The 25,364-nt window shown below is 36.2% G+C and overlaps 2 protein-coding genes and 2 pseudogenes across 2 annotated transcripts; 2 read left to right on the forward strand and 2 right to left on the reverse strand.

The window, feature by feature from the left end:
* The first annotated feature begins 791 nt into the window (after nt 1-791).
* Nucleotides 792-2,284, forward strand: LOC120209147 (annotated as a pseudogene).
* Nucleotides 2,285-9,335: 7,051 nt separating this feature from the next.
* LOC120209058 lies at nt 9,336-14,121 on the reverse strand. The gene is made up of 3 exons (XM_039208137.1): nt 13,763-14,121; nt 9,925-10,174; nt 9,336-9,744 (listed from the first exon to the last, which is right to left on the reverse strand). The coding sequence occupies exons 1-3, from the start codon at nt 14,119-14,121 to the stop codon at nt 9,406-9,408; spliced, it is 948 nt and encodes a 315-aa protein (XP_039064068.1). The 3' UTR covers nt 9,336-9,405.
* A 347-nt stretch (nt 14,122-14,468) lies between these two features.
* Nucleotides 14,469-20,491, reverse strand: LOC120209059 (bark storage protein B-like). The gene is made up of 4 exons (XM_039208138.1): nt 20,396-20,491; nt 20,185-20,312; nt 15,058-15,307; nt 14,469-14,877 (listed from the first exon to the last, which is right to left on the reverse strand). Exons 1-4 carry the CDS (start codon nt 20,489-20,491, stop codon nt 14,539-14,541), a joined length of 813 nt encoding a protein of 270 aa, XP_039064069.1. The 3' UTR covers nt 14,469-14,538.
* Nucleotides 20,492-20,842: 351 nt separating this feature from the next.
* Nucleotides 20,843-22,330, forward strand: LOC120209094 (annotated as a pseudogene).
* The last annotated feature ends 3,034 nt before the right edge of the window (nt 22,331-25,364 follow it).

Below are 25,364 nucleotides of genomic sequence, written 5' to 3' on the forward strand. Positions count from 1 at the left end.
ACCCTCACTTAAATTAGAAGGGGAAAAAGTAGCAATTTTCAGAACTTGGATAAGTTATAAAACCATTATTATCAATGGGGCAGCCCTCACTTAAATTTCAATGTCCATCAAGAAGCTATTCAGTACAGTGTTTTACACTTCAGGAACAAGAGAGAAGCTCCTGATTTTCTCTAGTTTGGCAATGGGAGAGCTCTCATAGCCACAATCATACATGGTGGGGTGAATTCTGGTATACCTCTTTCTCCTCCGTTGATCACGTAATCCTAAACTTTGGATGAAAAAGATAAGACGGCCAATCAGATAAATAGAAGTGTAAAACTCGGTCGTTGGAAACTCAGGCCCCTACTCTGTTATCAGTCCTCTCTTGTACCCTACTCCACGGCTCTCTCAGTGGTAAAAAGAGAGACAGAATCCAGCTTTTAAATGCACGTGCCATTACCATTTCACGTAGTGTAAATCACATTATGAGAAACGGAGATCAGTGGCGAGCCTTGTGGAGAAGAAAGATACCAATAATCATGAAATCAGCTAAAAGAAACAGAGCAATATCTCGTAAAAACAACATTTCACTTATCGGAAATTGAACCTATATGACAAACACTGATGCCTCTTTCTTTAAACCACGTAATAAAGTAAAACAAAATAAATTAATAAAACCCCACCTCGGCTCCTCCTATATATATACACATAGTGTGTGTTATATCTCAGTTGAAGCACAAACACCATCGATTCTAAGGTTATGTCCTTTAGAGAGGGAGTGCTCTTTATAAGAATATCTCTAAGCTTATAACCATGTGTAACCAAGGCACCTGCACCGGCACCGGTACTCATCCCACCGACAAACCCTCCCAAACCCATCTTTATTTCGATCTTTTACCATTGCCCGACTCCATGAAAGATCCGGAAAAGCATCATGATCATCATCAGCAATACCCCTTGGTGTCGGAGATCGTAACGGAAGCGAAATCGCTTTTAGTCTAGCTTTTCCCATAGCCTTGACCGGTCTCATTCTCTATTCTCGTTCCATGGTTTCCATGGTCTTCCTAGGGCGTCTTGGCGATGTCGAGCTCGCCGCCGGTTCATTAGCTATAGCATTTGCTAACATTACGGGGTATTCGGTGCTTTTTGGGCTTGCTTTAGGTATGGAGCCGCTTTGTTCCCAAGCCTTTGGTGCTCGAAGAACTAAACTTCTGTCATTAACCCTGCATCGTTACGTGGTTTTCCTCTTGTTCACGTCGGTTTTAATATCGGTTTTTTGGATGAACATGTTTAATATCTTCGTTTATCTTCGTCAAGATCCTAATATCACTCGCATCGGCCAGAAGTACATGTTGTTCTCTCTGCCGGACCTTTTCACCAACTCGTTGGTTCACCCTATCCGCATTTACCTTCGAGCTCAAGGATTCACACACCCGCTCACTTTTGCAACCCTCATCGCCACCATTCTCCATTTACAGATCAATCTCATTCTCGTTTCCCATTTCAACTTCGGCGTTGCCGGCGTGGCTGCTTCGGCTTCCATCTCCAACTTCTTCGTCCTCGTTTCCCTCGTTGTTTACGTTTGGTACTCCGGCATACATGAGCCGACATGGGAGAAGCCGAGCTTGGAATGTTTCACCGGCTGGAAACCGCTGCTGAAGCTGGCGGCACCGAGCTGCTTATCGGTTTGTTTGGAGTGGTGGTGGTACGAGATCATGATCGTTCTGTGTGGGATTTTGGCGAACCCGAAGGCGACGGTTGCTTCCATGGGGATATTGATTCAAACGACGTCGTTGATATACGTTTTCCCTTCTTCGCTGAGTTTCGCGGTCTCGACGCGAGTTGGGAACGCCCTGGGGGAAAACCGTCCTTACACCGCGAGGCTATCCGCTGTGGTGGCGGTGTTTTTGTCCGCCATGATGGGCATATCAGCTTCGACGTTTGCTTCAGCAATGAGGGCTATGTGGGCCATGATGTTCACATCAGACTCGGAGATCCTACGGCTGACATCGATTGCGCTTCCAATCCTAGGACTATGCGAGCTCGGGAACTGTCCCCAAACGGTGGGATGTGGGGTCCTCAGAGGGAGTGCACGTCCGTCCACCGCGGCTAACGTGAACCTCGGCGCTTTCTATCTGGTGGGCATGCCCGTTGCGGTTGGGCTCGGATTTTATCTCAGAGTCTGTGTGTAGTGGGGTCCACTGACTGGGAGCTGCAAGCGAATAGGGCTCAGATGCTGACGTGTGTAGATACCAAGTTGATGATTGTTGTGATGATAGTAAGGGTGATGAACAATAGCCGTTGATCTGTATCAAGAGGTGACTTCGGCATCTTAAATAAATTACCCGAGGGATGATAATTTGTTTTTAGTGTTTTCACTTTATCATTTAACTTAATTGGTTAACGTTTGACTTGAACTCGATTCAAAATTTGTTATTTTAAATTTAATACGAATTTGATAAAATATAATTTAAACTTAAATCGATTTATAATAAAAATTGATCTAATAAATATTGGATCGATGGAAAAGTATATTATACTTTCACAAAGAGAATTTAGATTTGAATCTTTGAAATGATATTGTCGAAAGATATAATCACTTTTACAAGTTACACAAATAGATAACATAATCAGATGACAGTAAAAAAATTTAAGACATAATATCTGTGTAAACTCTTAAAAGGAAAAATAGCATGGATAAAGAAAAGAAATTCACTAAAATTATAAAAGATTTGTAACTGCAATCACTTTTTGACATCTAATGCTTAATCAATAACTTTAATTTCTATTATTTATTTATAGGGTTACATTAGAAATTTAGGAGCGAAAAAAATAAATGACATAGAATAAGATACACACGAGATACGAGATTTAATATAGTTCGATCTTATCTATTAACATGAACGAGAAAAATAATAATCTAATATAAACATGAAGATAAAAAAGAGAGTACAAATACGGTATATGTTATGTATCCAAAAATTTAATCACTAAGTAATCTAATAGCAGTATAATTATAATAAAATTTAGTTTCTAATTAGAATTTGAGTAAAAGAAATCTTAAATTACAAGAATGTTGTTTAATATAAACGAAATTCAGATGAATAAAGAATGGGAGAATAATTTTGGGCAATGTGGTTACCCCCAAAAGAGGCTTTGTCTTGGGTTGAAATGAAAACCTAACAGCATTTTCTTTGTTTTGGTTTTCGTGTCCCCTGACCTCTTGCAAACCACTACTGCTACCCACGTGGCTTATATACCTAACTAAATCGAGTCATTTCATGTATTATATAGTTTCATAGATATTATTAATCTTGATTTTTTTCTTCATAATATTCTAGACAAGAGTTATAGTTTTATGGTATCTGACAAAAATAGAAATAGGTTAAAATCATGGGATAAAGTCGAACCACAAAACTTTTCTCATTTTTAAATTCATCCCTGATTATTATAGGATTAACGAGAGCTTAGAGAGAATGTGTATTATATTTGATTAGTCCACAATTATTGGATTTATGAGAATGACGGTGGGATGAGAAAGTCAAGATGCAAGTATTTCCAAAGCTGGAGTAACCAATACTTGATTAGTGATCGTCAAGACAAGCCGTTCCACATTTGAAAGATACAATCTTTGACTTTTCTCATGTTTTAACTACTTAAATATGTTTGGGTTATTCACCGACGTTATAATAAGTTAATTTTTTATTAGTATGAGGTTACAATATAATATTCTATTGAAATATTTCCAATTATTTTATAATGTATTTCAAATATTTTTGTAGACGATGTGCTCAAACTCAATATCTCTATGAATAATAATCATCACTTCAATAACTGAAGTCACTTAATTCGTACAAAATAAGTTAAATTTTAGATTTATAATAGTTGATGTTCAATCATAGACGGGAGGAGTGTAAGGTTATTTCTCAAGTGATTTTGTATTCAAATTAAAAAGATTGAATTATTATATACTGATATTTTATATCCATTTTAAATAATTTTTCGTTCAAATTGAAATGAGTGAATTAATGTCATATACTATAAAATTTCTCTTCCCTTAGTTATACATCAACAATAACTATACAAATCTATAATTTTTTCAATAGTCTGAGATGATTAAAATGTAGTATATGTTCAGGATTTTCTTAACCAATTAACAATACACACATTTTGCAAACATAATTGCTCGAACCCATAATATTTAAAAAGAATAACATTTTATTTTACCGCTGAAATAACTTATTGGTTCAAATCCATAAATTTTTAAATTTATAGTTTATGTTGAAGGGTTAAAAAGAGTGGGAAGATTAATGGGTTGGGTTTTTTTCGACTTGCAGCTTAAAAATTGGTCTCTACCTAATAAATGGGTTTGAAGGTATGGTTGCGAGTCTGATTGCTTATGGAAGGGGACAATCGATGCTAAGTATGGTTCTGACCAGTCTTCACTAGTGCCTCGTCCCCTCAATCCTTGGAAATCGTCTTGGATGTGGAAAAAACATTGCCTTCCCTTAACTAAGGATGGTGATTTGTTCACCAAAAACCTGAAGTGCATTTGTCGTAGATGGAGAACTGATGGAGTTTTGGGATGACTGGTGGACTGAAGTTCCCTCTCTAAAAGAGTTTTTTTGCTGATTTACGGTGTTACAGTTAAAAGAGTGGGAAGATTCGTGATTTTGGTGTAAGTGTAATGGCTCGTGGATTTGAAATATTAAAATTAGAAGAGTTACTTTTTAATGGGAAACTAACATATGGGATGATTTTATGAATACAATCAACAGAACAGCAAATATTAGAGCCGATGTGGATCATTTGTCATGGATTGGATCTCCGAATGGTAGATACTGTCCAAGGCTTTATTGTAGGGATGCATCAATATTCAAAAATGATAAGGATTCTCTTTGGTCCTTGGTGTGGGCAAATTTAGCCCCACCAAAAGTTGAAGCGTTCGTTTCGAAGCTCCTTCAACATAGAATCCCTTCCTCTGTAGAGTTGGCCAAAAGAGGGGGTGTCAAATTTGGAGTCGGCAGTATGTGGCTTTTTCATTCGAAACAAGAATCGGTCATTCATTTATTTTGTCATTATGAGATAGTTTGGAGAATTTGGTAAATTGGTGCACCTTTTGGAACGTCAATCTTATCATCCCGGACAACATGAAATCTTTTCTTACCATTTGGGATAGTCAACCATTCTGCAAAACTTCTAAACAAGTTTAGAATATGGCCTTTTTTTGGTATTTCATGGTCTATTTGGCTTAGCAGGAATGTAGCCCTGTTCAAAAGCAAAATTCTAAAAGGTGATCAAATCTTTGAGGTGGCTGTCCTTCGGATTGGATTCTGGTGTAATAGTAAATGACCACTTCTGGTTCCAAATATTATGGATTTTACCAGAAGGCCGAATGGATCCTTATCTTGTCCCTGATGTTTCATTGATGTTCTGACCGCTTTCTGCACTTCTGGTTTTTTTAAATCTTTTTCTTGGGCTGATTGATGATATGATGGTGAAAGTTATGGTGATTATAATTAGTCTGTGATCTTAGATTTTGGATTTGTTGTATAGAAAACTTGGTTGTGGGGTGAGCTTGTTTTGCTGTATTGCACTTGCTAGTATCTACTGGTTTGATGCAGGTGTTGAATCCCATTGAGGTCTGCAGGTCTGGAGTTGTGGGGATGGTTGCAAGGGTAGTGTTGCTCCTCTGTAGAGGGTGGATGGTTGTTGGTCTTCAAGTGGGCAACAGCTGTCTGGGTGGCTAGTTGGTTTTCTGTGTTATATGTATTCGTATACCTGGAGTGGAATGCTGTCCATCTTTTTATATAGCATGGACAGCATGAGAACGGGTTCGATATAGCATGGCATTCTAGTGACTTTGGTCTTTGTCCTTGCTCTATGTCAAATTACTTAGCAGTGGAGGCCTCTGGAGTCGTGAGTGTGAAATTTCTTTACGGTTGTGTTGTCTGAACGCGGGGAAAGTGATCGGGCGCTGCTGGTTCGACATCTTGTACGAACGATAGCGTTAAGTTGTTGTGTAGCTTCCTTTCGAGGTCTTATGTATTGAAGTCAAGAAGTGCTGAAGAAGTTAATAAAGCAGGGTGAATGTTAGTGAACATGTGCTTGTGATTGTGGATATGTTGTGAGTTCTAGAATAATGTTGTTCTAGAATAGTTTGTTAGATTGTAGCAGTTAGTTTGTTGAGCTGTTAACCGTTCTTTATAGCAGCATATACTTTCCTTATTGACTGTATAAATACTGCTCTCTAATTCAAGAGAGATCAGCTTCTTGATAATAAAAAGATTACAAGATCTTTCAGTTTCTTTCTTGTTTTCATAGATAGTTAAACTGCTATCTTATCATGGTATCTTTCGCCAATACCTGGGTGTGTTTCTTCCGCTGTGTCTTCTCCTTTTCAGTAGCTGCACGAGATTAAGCTTTCACGTCTCGTGTGATTCTTGGCATCATGGTTGATTTGACGGTTGATCCCGAGGATGTGTCTCCGAATGCTTCTTCCCTGAGTCCGGGAACATCTCAACGTATGTTTGGCATTCAACACATACCAAAGCATGATACTGTTAAACTCACTGAATCCACATACCTTCTTTGGAAGCATCAAGTGGCGTTGATAATTGATGGCTATGGGTTGCTGAGGTTCATCTCAGTCGGATATGTTGCACCAGATGAGTTCATCACTAATGCGTCTGGACAACTTGAAGAGAATCCAGTGTTTGCAGCTCATCGTCAGCAAGATAAACTGCTTGCTTCCTGGCTTTTAACTACTGTGAGTACAGAGGTTCTGCCTCACTTGACTGGACTTACAACTGCGATGTCAATCTGGAATACTATATCTCGTCTGTTTGGTGCTCGTTCCAGTGCCAAGATTTCTTCTCTTCGACATAATCTTCATTCCCAGCGAAAGACTGGTTTGACGATTAGGGAGTATCTTGCCAAAGTCAAATCCATATGTGATTTGTTGAATGCTTCAGGTAGTGTGGTTACTGAGCAAGAACATGTTAATGTTGTGTTAGCTGGACTTACAATGGAATTTGAGTCTATTATTGTAATTGCATCACGAGAAAATTTTTCTCTTGATATTCTTACTGAGATGTTGTTAGATTGTGAGGCTCGACAGAAGATGTTCTTGAGTGAAAACTTTTCTGTAAATCTTGTTCTTCAATCTCGGGAAGGTGCAATCCTCTACATTCATCAATTAACTGTTGCATTATTAGTCTTATGTTTAAACAATACTAGTTTGAATTTTAATTTTTGTTGATAAATTTAAGTTCGATTCAATTTTTTTGGGTTTAAGTTGTTTTGAGTTAGACTCATTTTGGGTTTAGGATATTCGAATTTGTGACTAGTCATATCGAGCCTAAATCATTTCGATTTTTCTCATTCTAATTTGGTATTTGAGTTTGATTATTTTAGGTTAAGTCATTTTGGTTTATATATATATTGATCATTTCGGTTTCTGATGTTCAGTTTGGACATTCTAGTTGGACTTATTTTGGATTCAAAACATTTTTTAATTCAAATTATTTTAGGATTTGAATTAGACAGGTTCTAGTTGTTGACTTTTGTTAGATAGTATGACCTCAATTTTGTTTTTGGTTTGCCCTAGAAGTTCACAATACAACTTGTTTGGTGAAGAATCAAAACCAAGAGAAGAAGGAATTTTGTGTGGATTCGTCGTGTTGCAATAGTGGGATTCAAAACATATTTTCAACGTAATGAATTTCTTCTCCATTGTTTGTGTTTTTTCGTTTAGGATTTTTCATGTAAATATGTGTTCTTGCTTTGCGATCTTGTTCGTCATTATTTTTCCGATTTCATAACAATTTCAAACTTAGTGATCATAATTTTTTAAGTATAATTGAACTTACACGAATGAAGCGGGTTAAGCTGTAAACACTTTAGTGAGTGATCACAATCTATGTCCGATCACTTCTGCATGAATTAAGGAAAATCAAAACATGTGCTCACTTTGTGGAACACAAAACAATCTGACTGTAATCCCTCTCTCCAATGGGTCTAAATCGAATATACAGCAACCCCATTAGCCAATTCGCCCATTGTTTTTGTTTCCGAGGTGCAACATGAAGTGGGTCAAACATTGTGGCTCGCTCAAGGGAAGGTCCTAGACTCCTAGTCCAAGCTAGTAATTTAAAAACCTCAAATCAGAGTTGTTTTACATTCGTAAAGGTGGATATTTTAGACAAGAATGTCTCACAAACCATGTGCAGAAATGCGCCCCACGTGGGCTACGGCATGCATGTGGGTCTCTTACAGTTTGGTCCCTGGTTTTAGAATGTTCCAGCTCAAACCATTAGGGATAGGATATCAAGTCCCACACACAAAGGGCACATTCCAAACATACATACTAGGAAATTTAAAATATATATGCATGCCTTTTAAAGCAAAGCAAGTACCCTCCTCCCTGAACCCTGAACCCTGAACCCTGAACCCTGAACCCTGAACCCTGAACCCTGAACCCTGAACCCTGAACCCTGAACCCTGAACCCTGAACCCTGAACCCTGAACCCTGAACCCTGAACCCTGAACCCTGACCCCTGACCCCTGACCCCTGACCCCTGACCCCTGAACCCTAAACCCTAAACTTCCGATGACAAGCGTCAACCCCACACAAAATCTGGAGCATCCACCTCTTAATTTCACCGACCCATATCCCACCTTCCTTCTTTTTCGCGTCGCGGATAACCGCCGCCAAATCGGTCCTCAAGAACTCCAAGACGAGCACGGCATCCTCGTCTTCCCGCCAAAAGTACTCGTGCAAGACGACTATGTTGGGGCAGTTATGAAGCATTTGCGAGGCCTCGATTTCCCTGAACGCCGATTGGTAGTCGTGGACTTCCTTGAGGGCGACTATGAGGTTGTCGGAGAGTCGACGCGCCCTGTAGACGTCGGAGTAGGCGCCTGAACCTACGCGCTCCAGGATATCGTACTTGGCGATGATCTCGGGTCGGGTGTGTATGCTCCAACTCTTCGGTAGTGGTTGCTCCATTTTCCCGTCCTTTTGCCTAATGATTCTGTGAGATTCTTTTGAGATTCAGTCTTTTCTGACTTTCCAAGAGAGACGACGTCGTTTGCGAACGGAAAAAAACATAAAAGTCATTTTAATCATTAAGCTTGGGTTTAATGAAGTTTTACACCGATTAAAATGTTTCGTACCTCGTCACCATATATTCTCATTTTAGTTTCTGCTTTAGATGAATTTTTCTTTTAAATCATCTCAGACAGAACCAAAGAGAATTTGAATCACATAATTCTAACATTATTCATTTGTATAAATTATAATTCGTATATAAAGAAGACCCAATGTTGTTATTGAAGTTGGGATTTCCATTAACAAACTAGCAATCAATTTATCATTTAAAAATTTCAAAAGAAATGGCTTGGAAAGAAACTGGTGGCATGTGCTTATGAAGATAACAAGGAAGTGAAGCTAATAAGAACATCAACTGCATTTTGAGCTGCCAAAGAGGCAAACGCAGAGGCTTCATTGGACAAGGCAGAAACCCCAACGGCTAAATCAGACAAGGATCTGAATGCAATGAAGGGCGTGTTTTGTTGGTGACAGACAAGGGCAACTGCAGCCGTCTCCATGTCGATTGCTGTTGCATTGAACTTGGCGTTCAACAACTCACGATAAGCTCTGTTGTCCACAAAGATGTTGGAGCTGATCTCTCTTTCTACTCTCACCACCATCGGTGGTCTTGGTAAGCAAGTTGCATTCGCGCATCCACCAAGTCTCAAAACCTGATCTCTTAAAAGTATTAATATCGTACCTCATTTCATTAACTCAATTGTTAGTTTGAAACATTAAACAAATATGATACGAATCGCATTTAAAACACGTGTACCTTTATAATGACTAATTTTTAACACGTCAAATCTGAAGCGATTAAGCCTTTTCTTGTTTATGATTTTAACTTTTACCTCAACTCTTTCTGCAGTGGTAAAGTAGTGGTCGTTGACTGGAACCCAGAACGCATGCTGTCTTTGTTCTGGAACCCCATCCACTGAGAATATCTCTTCAGCTTGGTACCACACATTGTTGAACAGATTCTCTGAAGAAATGTTGCATTTTATGCTGTTGTTGTAATCAGAGAACCTAAGGTAACCAATTTCTTTGGTGTAGTCTCCATTTGATTCTAGAGCTAGCACATCTTCAGCTCCATCTCCATACCTCTTTCAGCATTTAACAATTTTTAGAAATATGGTCATTATTACAAATAAATTTTAAATAGGATGAGATCAATATGAGAAATATCAAAATTAAATTAAATTCGGATGAGCAAGAAGCCCACTTTCTTTTGTGTGTTCTTATACTATAGTACACTGTCGATAGATAAAAATAATTTAAGAGATTAAATTATTTATAACGTTAGTATATTTTCGTACATTGGTGGTGAATAAAATAAAATTATGTATAACGTGGAAGGAGTCATGACATGATCTTCAACAGTTTTGGATTTAATTTTTATTTAGGTCCCTCTTAGTTTTGAAACTAATTAAGTCTTAACCTATTTTTTTTCGATTTAAATACTTTTTAGGCCCCTTTTAATTTCAAAATTAAAAAAAATAGATCATAACCCTCCCTTTTTAATTTTAATTTGATGATTTAATAAATAGATTTTGATCATCATTTTATCCGTACTTATATTTGTCCATACGAAGTTTCATCATGACTATGTCATTACGTGTATAAGGATTTGTTTTTTAGTCTATTGATAATTAAATTATTTTTGGAATAAGGATCATGCGCTTTTAAGTTGGCTCAAACTTTCTTCTTGAATGTTACAATAACAATCATACCAATCGAACTAAGATTCGATTAGTTGATAATTAGAATTTTTAATTAGGTGTAAATAGTGTAATTGTTGCATCCTTAAATGTATCAAAAATAAATCTTTTTACTTTAGGAGATTGACCGGTTGATGGGGCAATCCAACAGGGTTGGTTCCCTTAAATTAAGCACATCTTAGAGAAATAATTAGATTTTAACCATCATTAGATTCCTTATTAGTTAACCTTTACATCTTTCATTTCAACCCCACCTTGATTTTCTTACTATTTAAATTGTTAACCACTCTTAAATCAACCCCATCCTTGTAAGATAATGTAAACTATTTAAATTAAAACACTAATACTATAACTTTAAGATTGTTTATGCTTGACATTTTGATTTCCCTAACAAACATACCTAAGGGTTGGCATACCATATTACCGGGTTCAAGTTATATAGAGATACTAGGAAATCGTTCAATTATCACCGTTTTTAGTATAAAGCTATGGGTTTTTTTTTAAATTTTTAAAAAAAAAGGAAAAGGGGGTTGGTTAGGGTTTATCACAATTAGTTTTATCGCAATTAAATTGTGACCTATCTTTGGAGGATGAGAGTGTCTATGAATAAAAGAGAATCAACCGAATGCTCTAAAACAAGAATAGATCAACAAGAATACCAAATATATGTCAAATGAAAAAGAGACGTTGAATATAACATTGAGAAAAGAAAATAAATATTACACTGACAAATAAAACTATCCACTATTTTCACAAGAATATGAGAAAACTAATCAAACAACATAAAATAGCAAAACTCATATATGCAAAACAAAACATAAAAATTTAACAAAGTTTGGAGGAAGAGAAATGAGAAAACGAGGAAAGAAATAATCAAATCAATCTAAGACTAATATTGTCATTAACCATGAAAAATACCACAAGTAAAGTTATTATATGTAAACATTGATGATGTTGTATACAATTTCCATTTATAATATGCAATTTGTCAAAAAGGAACTTTTGGACGAGAATAATGGAATCAAATCGGCACCATGAAATTGACTTGGCAAAATATGTAAATGTTTTTTTGGTGGAGTCTTTAGAATTCATGAATCCGAAAGAAGAAAACATTATCCATGGCATTTTTGTTCATTCTTAAAGCAGTCATAGCCTTTCCAATTTCGTTGGTGATTTGTCAGCCGACCCCTCAAATCCTATCATATCTAATTCCCATCATGCAAGTGTTTTTCCTTTTGGGCAAACCATTTTCTATTGATCATCTTTGTCCAGTGGGAGATCCAATCTCTTCTTTTGTTCCATCTAAATGGCGGTCAACTAATACATGTTGTATGCTTTCTCATGTTTTACATGGAAAGAAAGGAAGAATATCAATGGTACGATGAAGATTAGTTTATATACATAAGTTTTGCTCTAATGGAACATTTCATCTGCTGATTCATTGGAGCGTGAGCCAGGGCCACTAATAATATGATGAGTGGGATTTGCAATCCTCTACATTCATCAATTAACTGTTGCATTATTAGTCTTATGTTTAAACAATACTAGTTTGAATTTTAATTTTTGTTGATAAATTTAAGTTCGATTCAATTTTTTGGGTTTAAGTTGTTTGAGTTAGACTCATTTTGGGTTTAGGATATTCGAATTTGTGACTAGTCATATCGAGCCTAAATCATTTCGATTTTTCTCATTCTAATTTGGTATTTGAGTTTGATTATTTTAGGTTAAGTCATTTTGGTTTATATATATATTGATCATTTCGGTTTCTGATGTTCAGTTTGGACATTCTAGTTGGACTTATTTTGGATTCAAAACATTTTTTAATTCAAATTATTTTAGGATTTGAATTAGACAGGTTCTAGTTGTTGACTTTTGTTAGATAGTATGACCTCAATTTTGTTTTTGGTTTGCCCTAGAAGTTCACAATACAACTTGTTTGGTGAAGAATCAAAACCAAGAGAAGAAGGAATTTTGTGTGGATTCGTCGTGTTGCAATAGTGGGATTCAAAACATATTTTCAACGTAATGAATTTCTTCTCCATTGTTTGTGTTTTTTCGTTTAGGATTTTTCATGTAAATATGTGTTCTTGCTTTGCGATCTTGTTCGTCATTATTTTTCCGATTTCATAACAATTTCAAACTTAGTGATCATAATTTTTTAAGTATAATTGAACTTACACGAATGAAGCGGGTTAAGCTGTAAACACTTTAGTGAGTGATCACAATCTATGTCCGATCACTTCTGCATGAATTAAGGAAAATCAAAACATGTGCTCACTTTGTGGAACACAAAACAATCTGACTGTAATCCCTCTCTCCAATGGGTCTAAATCGAATATACAGCAACCCCATTAGCCAATTCGCCCATTGTTTTTGTTTCCGAGGTGCAACATGAAGTGGGTCAAACATTGTGGCTCGCTCAAGGGAAGGTCCTAGACTCCTAGTCCAAGCTAGTAATTTAAAAACCTCAAATCAGAGTTGTTTTACATTCGTAAAGGTGGATATTTTAGACAAGAATGTCTCACAAACCATGTGCAGAAATGCGCCCCACGTGGGCTACGGCATGCATGTGGGTCTCTTACAGTTTGGTCCCTGGTTTTAGAATGTTCCAGCTCAAACCATTAGGGATAGGATATAAGTCCCACACACAAAGGGCACATTCCAAACATACATACTAGGAAATTTAAAATATATATGCATGCCTTTTAAAGCAAAGCAAGTACCCTCCTCCCTGAACCCTGAACCCTGAACCCTGAACCCTAAACCCTGAACCCTGAACCCTGAACCCTGAACCCTGAACCCTGAACCCTGAACCCTGAACCCTGAACCCTGAACCCTAAACCCTGAACCCTGAACCCTGAACCCTGACCCCTGACCCCTGACCCCTGACCCCTGACCCCTGACCCCTGAACCCTAAACCCTAAACTTCCGATGACAAGCGTCAACCCCACACAAAATCTGGAGCATCCACCTCTTAATTTCACCGACCCATATCCCACCTTCCTTCTTTTTCGCGTCGCGGATAACCGCCGCCAAATCGGTCCTCAAGAACTCCAAGACGAGCACGGCATCCTCGTCTTCCCGCCAAAAGTACTCGTGCAAGACGACTATGTTGGGGCAGTTATGAAGCATTTGCGAGGCCTCGATTTCCCTGAACGCCGATTGGTAGTCGTGGACTTCCTTGAGGGCGACTATGAGGTTGTCGGAGAGTCGACGCGCCCTGTAGACGTCGGAGTAGGCGCCTGAACCTACGCGCTCCAGGATATCGTACTTGGCGATGATCTCGGGTCGGGTGTGTATGCTCCAACTCTTCGGTAGTGGTTGCTCCATTTTCCCGTCCTTTTGCCTAATGATTCTGTGAGATTCTTTTGAGATTCAGTCTTTTCTGACTTTCCAAGAGAGACGACGTCGTTTGCGAACGGAAAAAAACATAAAAAGTCATTTTAATCATTAAGCTTGGGTTTAATGAAGTTTTACACCGATTAAAATGTTTCGTACCTCGTCACCATATATTCTCATTTTAGTTTCTGCTTTAGATGAATTTTTCTTTTAAATCATCTCAGACAGAACCAAAGAGAATTTGAATCACATAATTCTAACATTATTCATTTGTATAAATTATAATTCGTATATAAAGAAGACCCAATGTTGTTATTGAAGTTGGGATTTCCATTAACAAACTAGCAATCAATTTATCATTTAAAAATTTCAAAAGAAATGGCTTGGAAAGAAACTGGTGGCATGTGCTTATGAAGATAACAAGGAAGTGAAGCTAATAAGAACATCAACTGCATTTTGAGCTGCCAAAGAGGCAAACGCAGAGGCTTCATTGGACAAGGCAGAAACCCCAACGGCTAAATCAGACAAGGATCTGAATGCAATGAAGGGCGTGTTTTGTTGGTGACAGACAAGGGCAACTGCAGCCGTCTCCATGTCGATTGCTGTTGCATTGAACTTGGCGTTCAACAACTCACGATAAGCTCTGTTGTCCACAAAGATGTTGGAGCTGATCTCTCTTTCTACTCTCACCACCATCGGTGGTCTTGGTAAGCAAGTTGCATTCGCGCATCCACCAAGTCTCAAAACCTGATCTCTTAAAAGTATTAATATCGTACCTCATTTCATTAACTCAATTGTTAGTTTGAAACATTAAACAAATATGATACGAATCGCATTTAAAACACGTGTACCTTTATAATGACTAATTTTTAACACGTCAAATCTGAAGCGATTAAGCCTTTTCTTGTTTATGATTTTAACTTTTACCTCAACTCTTTCTGCAGTGGTAAAGTAGTGGTCGTTGACTGGAACCCAGAACGCATGCTGTCTTTGTTCTGGAACCCCATCCACTGAGAATATCTCTTCAGCTTGGTACCACACATTGTTGAACAGATTCTCTGAAGAAATGTTGCATTTTATGCTGTTGTTGTAATCAGAGAACCTAAGGTAACCAATTTCTTTGGTGTAGTCTCCATTTGATTCTAGAGCTAGCACATCTTCAGCTCCATCTCCATACCTCTTTCAGCATTTAACAATTTTTAGAAATATGGTCATTATTACAAATAAATTTTAAATAGGATGAGATCAATATGAGAAATATCAAAATTAAATTAAATTCGGATGAGCAAGAAGCCCACTTTCTTTTGTGTGTTCTTATACTATAGTACACTGTCGATAGATAAAATAATTTAAGAGATTAAATTATTTATAACGTTAGTATATTTTCGTACATTGGTGGTGAATAAAATAAAATTATGTATAACGTGGAAGGAGTCATGACATGATCTTCAACAGTTTTGGATTTAATTTTTATTTAGGTCCCTCTTAGTTTTGAAACTAATTAAGTCTTAACCTATTTTTTTTCGATTTAAATACTTTTTAGGCCCCTTTTAATTTCAAAATTAAAAAAAAATAGATCATAACCCTCCCTTTTTAATTTTAATTTGATGATTTAATAAATAGATTTTGATCATCATTTTATCCGTACTTATATTTGTCCATACGAAGTTTCATCATGACTATGTCATTACGTGTATAAGGATTTGTTTTTAGTCTATTGATAATTAAATTATTTTTGGAATAAGGATCATGCGCTTTTAAGTTGGCTCAAACTTTCTTCTTGAATGTTACAATAACAATCATACCAATCGAACTAAGATTCGATTAGTTGATAATTAGAATTTTTAATTAGGTGTAAATAGTGTAATTGTTGCATCCTTAAATGTATCAAAAATAAATCTTTTTACTTTAGGAGATTGACCGGTTGATGGGGCAATCCAACAGGGTTGGTTCCCTTAAATTAAGCACATCTTAGAGAAATAATTAGATTTTAACCATCATTAGATTCCTTATTAGTTAACCTTTACATCTTTCATTTCAACCCCACCTTGATTTTCTTACTATTTAAATTGTTAACCACTCTTAAATCAACCCCATCCTTGTAAGATAATGTAAACTATTTAAATTAAAACACTAATACTATAACTTTAAGATTGTTTATGCTTGACATTTTGATTTCCCTAACAAACATACCTAAGGGTTGGCATACCATATTACCGGGTTCAAGTTATATAGAGATACTAGGAAATCGTTCAATTATCACCGTTTTTAGTATAAAGCTATGGGTTTTTTTTTTAATTTTAAAAAAAAAAGGAAAAGGGGGTTGGTTAGGGTTTATCACAATTAGTTTTATCGCAATTAAATTGTGACCTATCTTTGGAGGATGAGAGTGTCTATGAATAAAAGAGAATTAACCGAATGCTCTAAAACAAGAATAGATCAACAAGAATACCAAATATATGTCAAATGAAAAAGAGACGTTGAATATAACATTGAGAAAAGAAAATAAATATTACACTGACAAATAAAACTATCCACTATTTTCACAAGAATATGAGAAAACTAATCAAACAACATAAAATAGCAAAACTCATATATGCAAAACAAAACATAAAAATTTAACAAAGTTTGGAGGAAGAGAAATGAGAAAACGAGGAAAGAAATAATCAAATCAATCTAAGACTAATATTGTCATTAACCATGAAAAATACCACAAGTAAAGTTATTATATGTAAACATTGATGATGTTGTATACAATTTCCATTTATAATATGCAATTTGTCAAAAAGGAACTTTTGGACGAGAATAATGGAATCAAATCGGCACCATGAAATTGACTTGGCAAAATATGTAAATGTTTTTTTGGTGGAGTCTTTAGAATTCATGAATCCGAAAGAAGAAAACATTATCCATGGCATTTTTGTTCATTCTTAAAGCAGTCATAGCCTTTCCAATTTCGTTGGTGATTTGTCAGCCGACCCCTCAAATCCTATCATATCTAATTCCCATCATGCAAGTGTTTTTCCTTTTGGGCAAACCATTTTCTATTGATCATCTTTGTCCAGTGGGAGATCCAATCTCTTCTTTTGTTCCATCTAAATGGCGGTCAACTAATACATGTTGTATGCTTTCTCATGTTTTACATGGAAAGAAAGGAAGAATATCAATGGTACGATGAAGATTAGTTTATATACATAAGTTTTGCTCTAATGGAACATTTCATCTGCTGATTCATTGGAGCGTGAGCCAGGGCCACTAATAATATGATGAGTGGGATTTGCAATCCTCTACATTCATCAATTAACTGTTGCATTATTAGTCTTATGTTTAAACAATACTAGTTTGAATTTTAATTTTTGTTGATAAATTTAAGTTCGATTCAATTTTTTTGGGTTTAAGTTGTTTTGAGTTAGACTCATTTTGGGTTTAGGATATTCGAATTTGTGACTAGTCATATCGAGCCTAAATCATTTCGATTTTTCTCATTCTAATTTGGTATTTGAGTTTGATTATTTTAGGTTAAGTCATTTTGGTTTATATATATTGATCATTTCGGTTTCTGATGTTCAGTTTGGACATTCTAGTTGGACTTATTTTGGATTCAAAACATTTTTTAATTCAAATTATTTTAGGATTTGAATTAGACAGGTTCTAGTTGTTGACTTTTGTTAGATAGTATGACCTCAATTTTGTTTTTGGTTTGCCCTAGAAGTTCACAATACAACTTGTTTGGTGAAGAATCAAAACCAAGAGAAGAAGGAATTTTGTGTGGATTCGTCGTGTTGCAATAGTGGGATTCAAAACATATTTTCAACGTAATGAATTTCTTCTCCATTGTTTGTGTTTTTTCGTTTAGGATTTTTCATGTAAATATGTGTTCTTGCTTTGCGATCTTGTTCGTCATTATTTTTCCGATTTCATAACAATTTCAAACTTAGTGATCATAATTTTTTAAGTATAATTGAACTTACACGAATGAAGCGGGTTAAGCTGTAAACACTTTAGTGAGTGATCACAATCTATGTCCGATCACTTCTGCATGAATTAAGGAAAATCAAAACATGTGCTCACTTTGTGGAACACAAAACAATCTGACTGTAATCCCTCTCTCCAATGGGTCTAAATCGAATATACAGCAACCCCATTAGCCAATTCGCCCATTGTTTTTGTTTCCGAGGTGCAACATGAAGTGGGTCAAACATTGTGGCTCGCTCAAGGGAAGGTCCTAGACTCCTAGTCCAAGCTAGTAATTTAAAAACCTCAAATCAGAGTTGTTTTACATTCGTAAAGGTGGATATTTTAGACAAGAATGTCTCACAAACCATGTGCAGAAATGCGCCCCACGTGGGCTACGGCATGCGTGTGGGTCTCTTACAGTTTGGTCCCTGGTTTTAGAATGTTCCAGCTCAAACCATTAGGGATAGGATATCAAGTCCCACACACACAAAGGGCACATTCCAAACATACATACTAGGAAATTTAAAATATATATGCATGCCTTTTAAAGCAAAGCAAGTACCCTCCTCCCTACCCATAGGGGACCTTTTGTTTCTTCCATGTTGCGTTTTCGTATCAATGTCTGCATGCAAATGACAATGTGAATATTACAGGTTCTTTGCATCACATACCTTCTCTATTGGAATATTAGCTTTGTCAGTGCGTGTGAGGCAAGTAGCTGGCCTTTTCACACATATATACATATGTATGTCTGTATGTATGTATCTTTCTCTGGTATTCCTTTTGACAGTTAAACCAGCAAGCACTGCAAATTTTAACTTTTGAGCTTTGTTGTATATTCTGAACCAGGAATACCCCCGCCCGGCCCATCTCAAAAGGCCGATATAGCTGTTCAAAAAGTTTGGCTTTTTGGCATGATTCGATCTTCATATATATTATAATCTCCCTTTCTCTTGGGTCAAATTCTGATTTCGGGTCTTCATCTATACTCAAAATTGGAATTTAGTCCCTACACTTTATTTTTATAATTTGATCCCTCCTATAATATCATTACTTAATCTAAGGGTGTGTTTAACATTGCTCCTCAAAAGTACTCTTTAGATTAAGTTTTTAAGCCAACCCATTATAATAACCTAAAATTATTATCATCAATAATTTATCTTCTTTTTACAATATTATATCTAACATATATATTTTATCTTTTTTAAAAGCACGCTTTATACTGTGGTACTAAACCTTGAAATCCAAACAAAATATTTAAGAACATTTTTTACGACACTCTTAAGAAGTAATATTAAATTGCCCTTAAATAGTTAAATAAAAGCATCCCTTTAACTCGGAAGTTATCTTCCATTTTTTTATAGTTATTTACATTTTGTCTCTTTAAGCTGGTATTCTGATTTCATTTTATTCATTATTTTACATATATTTTTATGTGTTTGTAAGCATTTTTTTAAAGGAATTTAAACTCACTAATTAAAGAGAATATTATTTCTCTAGAGGTATTGGGTTCAAGTAGCTACGTTTACAGGTGTGTTGTCAATACTAAGAAATATTATGAACATATACAACATTGAAATCAACTCATACTATTAAAAGAATAATTTAAGCTTAATAAAATAAAGGATCATAAACCACAATTTGACCAGCTTTTTTTAAATAAAAAAAACAGTTGTATTTGGTTGTGGTCAACATCCAATATTAACTACACTTTTTACTAATGCAAATTGTGCTGTTAAAGCAAAAAATATATTTTTTTCTCGGCAAGATGATTTTATTATATATCAAATCAAATTTAACCAAATTGTATGTCTTGTTAAAAATATTTCTAATCCTAAATGAAGGGGGAAAAATATATAAAACCTCTCTAAATGAATGCAAGTAATATTTTAAACCCGAAATCTAAAATTTGGAATTATGTTTATAAAAATATTAGGAAACCATAGCTATTCAATGAGGCAACCCTCACTTAAATTAGAAGGGGAAAAAGTAGCAATTTTCAGAACTTGGATAAGTTATAAAACCATTATTATCAATGGGGCAGCCCTCACTTAAATTTCAATGTCCATCAAGAAGCTATTCAGTACAGTGTTTTACACTTCAGGAACAAGAGAGAAGCTCCTGATTTTCTCTAGTTTGGCAATGGGAGGAGCTCTCATAGCCACAATCATACATGGTGGGGTGAATTCTGGTATACCTCTTTCTCCTCCGTTGATCACGTAATCCTAAACTTTGGATGAAAAAGATAAGACGGCCAATCAGATAAATAGAAGTGTAAAACTCGGTCGTTGGAAACTCAGGCCCCTACTCTGTTATCAGTCCTCTCTTGTACCCTACTCCACGGCTCTCTCAGTGGTAAAAAGAGAGACAGAATCCAGCTTTTAAATGCACGTGCCATTACCATTTCACGTAGTGTAAATCACATTATGAGAAACGGAGATCAGTGGCGAGCCTTGTGGAGAAGAAAGATACCAATAATCATGAAATCAGCTAAAAGAAACAGAGCAATATCTCGTAAAAACAACATTTCACTTATCGGAAATTGAACCTATATGACAAACACTGATGCCTCTTTCTTTAAACCACGTAATAAAGTAAAACAAAATAAATTAATAAAACCCCACCTCGGCTCCTCCTATATATATATACACATAGTGTGTGTTATATCTCAGTTGAAGCACAAACACCATCGATTCTAAGGTTATGTCCTTTAGAGAGGGAGTGCTCTTTATAAGAATATCTCTAAGCTTATAACCATGTGTAACCAAGGCACCTGCACCGGCACCGGTACTCATCCCACCGACAAACCCTCCCAAACCCATCTTTATTTCGATCTTTTACCATTGCCCGACTCCATGAAAGATCCGGAAAAGCATCATGATCATCATCAGCAATACCCCTTGGTGTCGGAGATCGTAACGGAAGCGAAATCGCTTTTTAGTCTAGCTTTTCCCATAGCCTTGACCGGTCTCATTCTCTATTCTCGTTCCATGGTTTCCATGGTCTTCCTAGGGCGTCTTGGCGATGTCGAGCTCGCCGCCGGTTCATTAGCTATAGCATTTGCTAACATTACGGGGTATTCGGTGCTTTTTGGGCTTGCTTTAGGTATGGAGCCGCTTTGTTCCCAAGCCTTTGGTGCTCGAAGAACTAAACTTCTGTCATTAACCCTGCATCGTTACGTGGTTTTCCTCTTGTTCACGTCGGTTTTAATATCGGTTTTTTGGATGAACATGTTTAATATCTTCGTTTATCTTCGTCAAGATCCTAATATCACTCGCATCGGCCAGAAGTACATGTTGTTCTCTCTGCCGGACCTTTTCACCAACTCGTTGGTTCACCCTATCCGCATTTACCTTCGAGCTCAAGGATTCACACACCCGCTCACTTTTGCAACCCTCATCGCCACCATTCTCCATTTACAGATCAATCTCATTCTCGTTTCCCATTTCAACTTCGGCGTTGCCGGCGTGGCTGCTTCGGCTTCCATCTCCAACTTCTTCGTCCTCGTTTCCCTCGTTGTTTACGTTTGGTACTCCGGCATACATGAGCCGACATGGGAGAAGCCGAGCTTGGAATGTTTCACCGGCTGGAAACCGCTGCTGAAGCTGGCGGCACCGAGCTGCTTATCGGTTTGTTTGGAGTGGTGGTGGTACGAGATCATGATCGTTCTGTGTGGGATTTTGGCGAACCCGAAGGCGACGGTTGCTTCCATGGGGATATTGATTCAAACGACGTCGTTGATATACGTTTTCCCTTCTTCGCTGAGTTTCGCGGTCTCGACGCGAGTTGGGAACGCCCTGGGGGAAAACCGTCCTTACACCGCGAGGCTATCCGCTGTGGTGGCGGTGTTTTTGTCCGCCATGATGGGCATATCAGCTTCGACGTTTGCTTCAGCAATGAGGGCTATGTGGGCCATGATGTTCACATCAGACTCGGAGATCCTACGGCTGACATCGATTGCGCTTCCAATCCTAGGACTATGCGAGCTCGGGAACTGTCCCCAAACGGTGGGATGTGGGGTCCTCAGAGGGAGTGCACGTCCGTCCACCGCGGCTAACGTGAACCTCGGCGCTTTCTATCTGGTGGGCATGCCCGTTGCGGTTGGGCTCGGATTTTATCTCAGAGTCTGTGTGTAGTGGGGTCCACTGACTGGGAGCTGCAAGCGAATAGGGCTCAGATGCTGACGTGTGTAGATACCAAGTTGATTGATTGTTGTGATGATAGTAAGGGTGATGAACAATAGCCGTTGATCTGTATCAAGAGGTGACTTCGGCATCTTAAATAAATTACCCGAGGGATGATAATTTGTTTTTAGTGTTTTCACTTTATCATTTAACTTAATTGGTTAACGTTTGACTTGAACTCGATTCAAAATTTGTTATTTTAAATTTAATACGAATTTGATAAAATATAATTTAAACTTAAATCGATTTATAATAAAAATTGATCTAATAAATATTGGATCGATGGAAAAGTATATTATACTTTCACAAAGAGAATTTAGATTTGAATCTTTGAAATGATATTGTCGAAAGATATAATCACTTTTACAAGTTACACAAATAGATAACATAATCAGATGACAGTAAAAAAATTTAAGACATAAATATCTGTGTAAACTCTTAAAAGGAAAAATAGCATGGATAAAGAAAAGAAATTCACTAAAATTATAAAAGATTTGTAACTGCAATCACTTTTTGACATCTAATGCTTAATCAATAACTTTAATTTCTATTATTTATTTATAGGGTTACATTAGAAATTTAGGAGCGAAAAAAATAAATGAACATAGAATAAGATACACACGAGATACGAGATTTAATATAGTTCGATCTTATCTATTAACATGAACGAGAAAAATAATAATCTAATATAAACATGAAGATAAAAAAAGAGAGTACAAATACGGTATATGTTATGTATCCAAAAATTTAATCACTAAGTAATCTAATAGCAGTATAATTATAATAAAATTCAATTTAGTTTCTAATTAGAATTTGAGTAAAAGAAATCTTAAATTACAAGAATGTTGTTTAATATAAACGAAATTCAGATGAATAAAGAATGGGAGAATAATTTTGGGCAATGTGGTTACCCCCAAAAGAGGCTTTGTCTTGGGTTGAAATGAAAACCTAACAGCATTTTCTTTGTTTTGGTTTTCGTGTCCCCTGACCTCTTGCAAACCACTACTGCTACCCACGTGGCTTATATACCTAACTAAATCGAGTCATTTCATGTATTATATAGTTTCATAGATATTATTAATCTTGATTTTTTTCTTCATAATATTCTAGACAAGAGTTATAGTTTTATGGTATCTGACAAAAATAGAAATAGGTTAAAATCATGGGATAAAGTCGAACCACAAAACTTTTCTCATTTTTAAATTCATCCCTGATTATTATAGGATTAACGAGAGCTTAGATCAGAGAATGTATTATATTTTGATTAGTCCACAATTATTGGATTTATGAGAATGACGGTGGGATGAGAAAGTCAAGATGCAAGTATTTCCAAAGCTGGAGTAACCAATACTTGATTAGTGGATCGTCAAGACAAGCCGTTCCACATTTGAAAGATACAATCTTTGACTTTTCTCATGTTTTAACTACTTAAATATGTTTGGGTTATTCACCGACGTTATAATAAGTTAATTTTTTATTAGTATGAGGTTACAATATAATATTCTATTGAAATATTTCCAATTATTTTATAATGTATTTCAAATATTTTTGTAGACGATGTGCTCAAACTCAATATCTCTATGAATAATAATCATCACTTCAATAACTGAAGTCACTTAATTCGTACAAAATAAGTTAAATTTTAGATTTATAATAGTTGATGTTCAATCATAGACGGGGAGGAGTGTAAGGTTATTTCTCAAGTGATTTTGTATTCAAATTAAAAAGATTGAATTATTATATACTGATATTTTTATATCCATTTTAAATAATTTTTCGTTCAAATTGAAATGAGTGAATTAATGTCATATACTATAAAATTTCTCTTCCCTTAGTTATACATCAACAATAACTATACAAAATCTATAATTTTTTCAATAGTCTGAGATGATTAAAATGTAGTATATGTTCAGGATTTTCTTAACCAATTAACAATACACACATTTTGCAAACATAATTGCTCGAACCCATAATATTTAAAAAGAATAACATTTTATTTTACCGCTGAAATAACTTATTGGTTCAAATCCATAAATTTTTAAATTTATAGTTTATGTTGAAGGGTTAAAAAGAGTGGGAAGATTAATGGGTTGGGTTTTTTTCGACTTGCAGCTTAAAAATTGGTCTCTACCTAATAAATGGGTTTGAAGGTATGGTTGCGAGTCTGATTGCTTATGGAAGGGGACAATCGATGCTAAGTATGGTTCTGACCAGTCTTCACTAGTGCCTCGTCCCCTCAATCCTTGGAAATCGTCTTGGATGTGGAAAAAACATTGCCTTCCCTTAACTAAGGATGGTGATTTGTTCACCAAAAACCTGAAGTGCATTTGTCGTAGATGGAGAACTGATGGAGTTTTGGGATGACTGGTGGACTGAAGTTCCCTCTCTAAAAGAGTTTTTTTGCTGATTTACGGTGTTACAGTTAAAAAGAGTGGGAAGATTCGTGATTTTGGTGTAAGTGTAATGGCTCGTGGATTTGAAATATTAAAATTAGAAGAGTTACTTTTTAATGGGAAACTAACATATGGGATGATTTTATGAATACAATCAACAGAACAGCAAATATTAGAGCCGATGTGGATCATTTGTCATGGATTGGATCTCCGAATGGTAGATACTGTCCAAGGCTTTATTGTAGGGATGCATCAATATTCAAAAATGATAAGGATTCTCTTTGGTCCTTGGTGTGGGCAAATTTAGCCCCACCAAAAGTTGAAGCGTTCGTTTCGAAGCTCCTTCAACATAGAATCCCTTCCTCTGTAGAGTTGGCCAAAAGAGGGGGTGTCAAATTTGGAGTCGGCAGTATGTGGCTTTTTCATTCGAAACAAGAATCGGTCATTCATTTATTTTGTCATTATGAGATAGTTTGGAGAATTTGGTAAAATTGGTGCACCTTTTGGAACGTCAATCTTATCATCCCGGACAACATGAAATCTTTTCTTACCATTTGGGATAGTCAACCATTCTGCAAAACTTCTAAACAAGTTTAGAATATGGCCTTTTTTTGGTATTTCATGGTCTATTTGGCTTAGCAGGAATGTAGCCCTGTTCAAAAGCAAAATTCTAAAAGGTGATCAAATCTTTGAGGTGGCT

The sequence above is a fragment of the Hibiscus syriacus genome, unplaced genomic scaffold, assembly GCF_006381635.1.
Source record: "Hibiscus syriacus cultivar Baekdansim isolate YM2019G1 unplaced genomic scaffold, ASM638163v2 tig00018093_pilon, whole genome shotgun sequence".
NCBI lineage: Eukaryota > Viridiplantae > Streptophyta > Magnoliopsida > Malvales > Malvaceae > Hibiscus > Hibiscus syriacus.